Source organism: Mastomys coucha, unplaced genomic scaffold (genome assembly GCF_008632895.1).
Source record: "Mastomys coucha isolate ucsf_1 unplaced genomic scaffold, UCSF_Mcou_1 pScaffold7, whole genome shotgun sequence".
Taxonomy (NCBI): domain Eukaryota; kingdom Metazoa; phylum Chordata; class Mammalia; order Rodentia; family Muridae; genus Mastomys; species Mastomys coucha.
In genome coordinates this window covers 52,022,712-52,031,228 of record NW_022196913.1, presented here as the reverse complement: position 1 = coordinate 52,031,228, position 8,517 = coordinate 52,022,712, and the positions used below count along the sequence as shown (strand labels likewise).

Below are 8,517 nucleotides of genomic sequence, written 5' to 3'. Positions count from 1 at the left end.
ACGCAGAGACACAAGACCTAGCTGTTACCTAAGTTCTGGCACTCAGCCTTAGAGGAGTCCTGCCTTGAATACTAGTCACATGGAAATGACCGGAAGCTAATGCTCGCCTGTAGTTCTTTTGTTTCCTTAAAATTCATAACAAAGAAACATATCCTCCTAAGAGGATTTTACGAAGGTTAGAACTGATCTTACCATTCAGTCTAAGTCTCATTTTTTTCCTGAACTTTACTTTGACTTTTGCAAAGCTGTGTTTTGTGGTGTGGTTGTTTAGAGTAGCCAGAGATATGTTATTGCTGATCACTCCTCTGGGTGATGGTCAACCCCTGTGTGTTGCTGACATGGACCACCACACGCAGAAGGATGAAGGCTGCACTAAGCATTGCACTTCTCCTGCTTCTTCAAGAAACGCAATGCCAAGAATCACTACCAACACGTAAGTGTTGGCTGTTTTTGTAAATCCTGAGCCTGGGATTTCAGAATGATTTTGTTGGTTCTTAGAGAATAAAACTGAACGCTGTACAGATAAAAGGTTAACACGTTTGGTTTCTTGTTCACATTTATTGGGGCTAAAGAGACTAAAACAGTTAATTTTCTTCCCAAAGACTTGGAAAAATATATATATAATACAACAGTAATTTAAGTAAATACATGACAAAACTTCCTGGATCATGAACCAACAGGAGGTGTAATAGCCTATAGACATCAATTCAGACAGCTTTACAAAATGTCATTCATCTATGGCATTTCTGTGGTTCTCACAACCAAATGTTCACATACATAGAGGCATCTATTCATGGACAGAGAGATACGAGTTCTTCAGGAGCAGTGGGCACAGGCTAAAGCAGTACACATTTAGTTATTGAGTAATTTCAAAGAGGAAATTTGGCATTCCAAAAAACAGTTTTGTACATCCAAAAAAAAAAAAAATCAATGAGAATTTTCCACTTGGATGGGGAAGATTATTTTGTGGTGCAGATGACAAGAAAATCCACGCTGAATTATTTGCTTTCCAAAGGCCACTTTCAAAGTACAGATTTCAAATCCAGAACAAATACCCACAGTGTGAACAAACAGGATAGCTAAGACTCTATCCAACATTTGCTTCGTATGGCTTTCTTCCTCTCTTCTATAACTTACTCTAGGAGGGGAACCCCAGAGGTGGTGGCAGGCTCTGGAGGCTGTACCATTGTATCCAGTGAGATTTCTAGAAGGTGGGTTGTTACACCCAGATGTGACCCTGGTGGGCTTCTGAATCTATTTCATTCAAATGGACTAGAAAAATTTTGTCACAGTCAAACACTTGTTATAGGAATCTTCCTGAAGCAAGAGGAAGAAGCTGAGGGGCAGAGGAAGTAAAGCCTTCAGAGGCTAATTACCCAAAGTGAGAACACTTGCCTTTCCCGGTACAGTTGCCACCTTGTATCTTTGTAAACAAAGTCAGTTGGGCTGGCATTGTGCCCTGGGATAAGCCAGAGATCCAGACACTTGGGTTCCACCTACCAAAGTCTCCGGTAGATTCCCACACACTCTCACACACACATTTTACTATATGAGAAAAAAGACACCATTATTCAGGCACTTTGCAACATTAAAAAAAAACATCCAGTTATGTAAAATCAGTTTGACAAACAATCCCCCCTCCCAGCCAAAAAATAAAATCAAAACTAATGCTTTTATAAAAAAATCTCTGAAAAGGCAATTTCCCTCAGTTTCGCCGGGGAAATCGCCAGACATTCTCCTCCACCTTTACTCCAAATCCGCCACCAGCAGCTCTTACTTTGGAAATAACAGCATTTCAGGTCACATGAAATCGGCCCCACTTAGAACCAGGCAAGCCTGGAGAATTTACTGAGGGTGATTACTTGTTGCCACTGTTGACATCTGTGCAGAGAGATCCAATTTCAGTTGAGTTCCTGTAATCCCCTGAGCTGTGATAAATGCCCCTCACCTCAAGGGAGGCAGGTGACCATGTATGCAGGTCAGCCACTTAGATGTAATTTATATTCAGTCTAATACGAAACACCCTTTCAAAAGAGGCGGGGTTTTGTTTTTCTGCTGTACTTAAGACATTCACTGGATGACAGAGCCACTTTATACGGAGAAATTTCTAATAAATGAGTGAAAGGATTTGGGCTGGGTGCCATTCAGAAGTTTTCTAGAGTTCTATGTTTTATACAAACTGTGAGTAAAAAAGCACATGGCCAGGGAATGTTCTGTACATAATCAGGTGCTAATATACACATGTGATTCCCTGAATATATACATGCCCACTTAGGATACATTCCACTGCACATGTGATCCCTTGAACATAGGCATCCCCACTTAGGATACATTCCACTGCACATGTGATCCCTTGAACATAGGCATCCCCGCTTAGGATACATTCCACTGCAGAGGCAAGGCTGATGATAAAAGGTCTTCCATGACAGATCTGGAATAGCAGCAGTTTAACAATCTAGTCACCTAGTTACCGGGGGAAACAGAATAGGCCCTGAATACTCTTCCCGCTTCCAGGAGAGGTCTCTGTTAACATGGAACACACACAGTTCTTAAGAAGCACCAGGCTGCTTTGCTAATGGCAATTGTAAAATGCTAGAGAAAAATATGTCTTTTCAAAACCTATTTGCAGATTAGTTGTACAACAGGCAGGATGCGTTACACTGAGGTGACACGAATCCAGTGACTGAAGACACGGGGACTATTTCCATCTGATGTCTTGGTGTCATCTTATCTGTTTCTTGAGGACACAGAAAGGACTCAGATTGTCTGGACAGCTCCTGGGAGAACGAGACTAAATTAGGTTGAGCAAAGAGCTGCTCTAAATTGCGTCTGAAAGTATGTAAAAATAACCTGATTATCACTTTACAGAGGCATAAAACTGTACTAGGGGCTGTTTTAAAAGGTTTTTGAGTCTACCCTCTTGAGTAAGTTAGGAACTTACAACAAAAATTCACACGTGTACCTCTTATGCTGATAGATAAATCATTTTAGTCATAGAAAGGGACAAGGCCTTTTAAAATAATCTTATTTTGTGTTATCCATTGGACATCTCCACACGTGCCCAGTAGGAGTCACATGGTTTCTATATGTGTGAATGAATTGCAACGTGTACTGTTGATGTACACTGTCTGGTCCACTCCTAATCTGTTGGGAATAAGAGTCCAAGAAAGGACGCTGCTGTCTACAACGAAGGCTTTGAAGCTTTCCCCTTTCAGCCCATGTAAAACACTTTTATAGACCACAGCTGTGGTCTGACTATGAGTGGTGAACCAGTTACCTTAGAAGAATAACATCTGCCAAACAACAGACACTGAATGAGGCCATGTTGTCTTACAAGTTACAACCTTTTCTTGGGAAGAGACAACTCCCTTTAAACAGCAGTTTCTCCTGCCTGAAGATGAGATCACACAGGAAGAGAGCTATTGTGTTTCTGCCAAGTCACTGTGGGAACGCTGAAGAAGTGCACACACGGTAGCCGGCACAGGCATGCTAGCCCATGCGTCGACTCCTGAGATAAGCAGCCGACTCCATTGCTCATAGAACTTCTTATTATGCAGTACCATCCTTCCCCTCCTACTCTGGGGCTTCTGCCATGTGTCTCGTGGCAATGGAAGCAACACAGACGTTTGCTCAGTTTGCAATGTTGCCAAGCACGGCAATAGCATGACTACCCTGAATACTCATCCAGGCTCCTTGGTTTGGATGGAAGATGAGCAGCTGGTGGGACCCTTCGGAGGGTAAGATGGTGATGTCTCGGAGTCTCCCAGGAGAAAGCAAAGTTCCACAAACACAGTCTAGACTGTGGGGCTGTTTCTCATACACAGGCACACTCACGCCAGGGACATGGCCTTTTCCAACACTGAATGCTCTCAGGCAGGTTCCAGTCTGGACAGAGGCACTTTCCAACGTTTGGCAAAGAGAAGGAGGAAGGTTGCTAAGTGGGGCTCTTACCAGTGTGCTGTCTCATATGACCGGGTTTCTGTGCAGGTGACCTTAGGTGGTGGATGGATCGTGCTTCTTCTTCTTGCCTCGACAGGACTTGCAGACACAACAGATTATACAGGGAGAGGCCAGGAGCAGCAAGGGCGAAGTCACCAAGGCAATGACACCTAAGCCCACAAGGATCCCCACTACCTGGAAATTGAAGAGGCCTATGTCAGCAGGTACGTCATCCGAGACGTGTACATGCCCCCAAGTGTAACAGCCTCTATGGTCTGGATGTGGTGCCCTCCCCATCCCTATGTTGAAACCCTAATACTCAGTGTAATGGCACCTGAAGAGGGGAGCCCTGGGTGACACTGGGGGAGCTTGGTGACATTTGGGAGCCCAAGGGCTTGCCTCAATTCTCAGCTTCCTACCATAGGAGAACACGGTGAGAAAGCTGTCATCTATGAACTACCATAGGAGAACACATGAGAAAGCTGCCATCTATGAAGAGCACTGGGTGCCAACATGTCTAGATTCAGAGGATTCAGAGTCATCTAGGAGACACACCTCTCAGATGGAGGGGGAAGGGAAGACTCGTGATGATGTCCCAGGGGCATTGGACTGACTAAATAACAAAAATTAAAAAAGAAGAAAGACAGACCAATGCTATTCTCTCTCTTTGATTCCTGTTCTGCTGATACATGAGGAGTCCCAGCTTCAAGTTCCTACCACCATGAACTCTGCCATGCCCTCTTGGCCATGATGGGCTGTATCCCCTCAAACCATGAGCCAAATTAAGCCCTTGCTTCTCTAAGTCCTGAGACAAGTAATCAATGCAAGGACCCTTAGCAGAACCTGCCCACATCGATATCTGGTCCTCAGACTTCCAGCAGCCAGAACCAGGAAGATACATCTCGGCTGTCTCAGCCTCCCAGGCTATGGTAACCTGTTACATGAGTGACGAGGATACCGTCTTGGGCATTTTTAGCAATGTTCTAACTGGACACAAACTACAAAGGACTAAATTGAGGATGAGAGCAAACCAAATGTTAACTCAAGCTGAACCATGAATTCTAACCCTGAGCTGCAGCTCGGCTGTTGGCTCGTCCTCTGTTGGGGCTTCCTCAACAGTCTCACAGGGACATTAATAGTGATCATTAGGATGTGAGCATTGGTCTCTTCAAAGGAAGCACAGCCTTTGATAAACACAAAACACTAATAAAAAACAAACCACAATTCTCTTTGAACCTGCCACATAAACACACAATGGCATGTACAGAGGGATCTGAGGCCCTGCAGGAGCCCACAGTATTGGAGAAGACTGCTTTGATGGTTAATATGTTCTAACTGCTTGTAGGAAACTCCTCCCATGTTTTGCAAGAGCAAAGAACACGGGTATGTTCTTTGGCTGGTCACCCTAACATTCTGCTCTCTGGTGCCTCTGTCCCTCAACAATTGTGCTCTTTAATTAACTTTAGGCCACTGCTCCATTGTTCTCTCTCTCCTCCTACCAGAACCTCTCAGGAAGGCATGGGGAAGCAAGGAAAGCCACTCCAAGACCAACATATCTTATGTTCCCTTAAGGTGGAGCATACCTGTGTTCGGTTCCACATTACCGATGCTCTCGAGTGGCCGAGCTTATTCCTGCATGGCCCTTTGTCGTAGTGCCTGAGGAATATGTCATTCTGAAAAACAAAGAGAGGTGTTCCAATAATCACACAACATAGAGTTGAGAGGTGAATGTCAAGTGTGCAGCTCACCTGACGCTGTGAGTGACTTCCTCTAGGAATCCTGACAGAGTCAACAGAACAAGGAATGACCTGCTCCACCATCTCAGGCAAGTAAAGGATAGCGAGCTCTGGCAGAGGTGTGCAACGGAATGTGAGAGCCATAAGCCAGGAGCAAGCCAGCGACTGACAGGTGAAGGCAAAGGGGAAGCCAGCCACGAGGTAGTAAGAGAGTAATAAACTAAACAAGGAAGCAGGAACAGGATTGGGAATGATAGGAAAACTACTGAGGAGAAAGAAGACAGTGGTCTTGTCAAGAGAAATAACCCAGAGATGGACTTGTTGGTAAGGATGAACAAGTTTGGACGTACTGAACTTGACATCCAAGCAGCACATCCAGAGGCAGACCATTACTTACACGTGGTCTTTGAAGGCAGAGACCTGAACATCAGTTTACATAAAATAGGGGCGGGGGGAGAGGGAGCATCACAGAACTGATGAGCTTGTCTAGAAGAGATGTGAGCAGAGGAGCAGATTTATTCAGAGAAGACACGAACACTGAGGTAAGGACACCGAGGAACAGCCAGAAAGGTAAGGTCAGAGGAGAGAGGAGAGATGGCAGCTGCCCAAGATGTCAAAATCAGTCAGAATACAGTCAGGATATGGTCACATGGTCACTTAAATGTCTTGTGCTAACTGAAGGAAGGCAGATGTCAACAAGAGGCGACTGGGTTCAATGGAAGCTTGGCTTGTGAAGAACAGGGAGAGGGAGGCTGGGCAGCTCGAGAAAAAAAGACTGTCTCCCTTCTAAATGGCACACAACAGACAGAATGAAATGACAAAGGAGTAAAAGAGAAGTTGACGTCACATGGAAGAGAGAACTGAAGGAGATAAGTCCCTGAGGTGCCAATATCTCAGCCTCTGACACCACATAGATGAACGAACATGAAGCCAGGCGCAAACACAATGCCCAGCAAGTACACTCAGTCTTGGTTTGGTGGCTGTCTCAGACTTGGGCTTTAGAAAATCCCCCCTTCTTGGTCCCAGGTTCTCAACCTTCCAACAAACACATCAATATCATATGGCATAGAACACTTCCCTGCAGAGAGAATCTCTTGTGTGTTGTGTGGAAGCATCACCTGCCAGCTAAAAGCTGATGGCCTCTTAGCAAAAGGCAGCTGAAAAAAAAGGTGAGAGTTCCTGTAAAGAGACAGGAGCTCTGGGAGTTAGTCAGGCACAGAAAGATTTGCCCTGGCCTCTGAGGAAGTCTGACGTATGAAGCTGAGGAGAGGTAACTAGCTATGTGGCAGACAGAATAGAATAAGTGGGTTATGGAAGTTACCAGCTCGTTGGGGGAATGAGCCCAACCTTACTTATTATACATAAATAAAGCCTCTGAGTTGTTATTTGGGAACAGGGTGCAGGTGGAAAAGCCCCAGGTTACACTTGGCCCATGGAAAAGCATCTTTCCACAAGCCAAAGCCTTCATCTAAAACAGAGATAGCGAGTTCCCAAGACACAGTGACAGGAAAGCATGCTTCAACATCTGAAGCCCACATATTCAGACTTTTAACATCTGTCTCATTTCATCTTGAGGGCCCACACAACACAAGCGTCTGAAGAGAGTGTTCTCGGCCACACTATCCCCCAGAAGTTCTTCAGCCAGAGGATGGAGATCTGTTGCACACATTTAGTCTCCCATGCTCCTTCCTCCTAAAGAGAACTGCGTGGACTCAGCTGTCTTGTGGGTAGAAATCTGGTTTATGATTTGGTGACAGCAAGGAGAAAACCCAAGGATCTCATTTTAATGTGTAAATCGTGTTAAATACACACACATCTAAGGGACTATGTTGAGGCAAAGTTACTCAGCTTGGAAACCATGGGTGAGTTGTTTAAATTCTTGCATATAATGCAGTTCCTTAAAAAAAAGACCAACCCATTCTTCCCTACGATGTCCTTAACAGCTTACCTCATTTTTAGCTGAAGCACCAGTAGGCATTCCATTAACACTACCTTCATTCCTGGAGCTGTGTAAGATACTATAGCACCAAACAAGCCACTAGCTGAACGAACCCCAACTGTATTCCCAAGAGCTGATGAAAAGACACCAGTGTAAGTGTGTCCCAGCTAATTTTAGGTCACTTGACACACGCTAGAGTCATCAGAGGAGGGACCCTCAATTGAGAAAATACCTGGATAGAATCTGGCTGTAGGTAAGCTTATGGGGAATATTCTTAATTAGTGATTGATCATGGGAGGGCCCAATCCATAATGGTGCCACCACTGGGGTGGCAGTCCTGCATTCTATAAAAAAAAATCAGGCTGAGCAAGCCATTAAGCAGCACCCCTCCATGGTGTCTGCATCAGCTCCTGGCTCCCGATCCCTGTCCCACTTAAATTCCTGCCCTAACTTCACCCGATGATGAACTATGATGTGCAAGAATAAGCTGAATGAACCCTTCCCTCCCTCCCCGAGTGTCTATGGTGTTTCAGCACAGCAACAGAAGCCCTACCTAACAGGAGTATGACTGAAGTTCTTACACCAATATGGACATACATTATAGCTTCAGACAGTAGTTGTAAACAGTTTGTGCCACCTCAAACTTTAAAAGATTGAGACTGGAGGATGCCCTTGTCACCCACCCTCCCACAGCTGAGATCACTGTTCACCTTGGTACAGGACCAGATGAAAGTGCGGCAGAATTTGGGAAGACACACTCTTGGGTGGGAAGAGAGACTGAGCAACAGACAGGTAAGGGGCAAGGCAATAGTGCTTCCCTGTCACACCAACACACGGGACCCAAGGGGCAAGGCAATAGTGCTTCCCTGTCACACCAACACACGGGACCCAGGGGCAAGGCAA

The 8,517-nt window shown here is 45.2% G+C and overlaps 1 protein-coding gene across 3 annotated transcripts in view; it reads right to left on the bottom strand.

Moving 5' to 3' along the window:
- Positions 1–538: 538 nt before the first annotated feature.
- Rnf144b (ring finger protein 144B) overlaps positions 539–8,517 on the bottom strand; it is a 54,636-nt gene continuing 46,657 nt past the window's right edge. Inside the window, exons 7-9 of one of the 3 annotated variants that reach the window (XM_031359575.1) lie at positions 5,523–5,612; positions 3,952–4,134; positions 539–2,791 (exon numbers count right to left, since the gene is read on the bottom strand). In XM_031359575.1, the coding sequence (XP_031215435.1) occupies positions 3,994–4,134; positions 5,523–5,612 (231 nt within the window). In that variant the 3' untranslated portion in view covers positions 539–2,791; positions 3,952–3,993. Of the gene's footprint in view, positions 4,135–5,522; positions 5,613–8,517 lie in introns of all 3 variants that reach the window. The other 2 variants (XM_031359574.1, XM_031359573.1) reach the window with 2 other exon arrangements.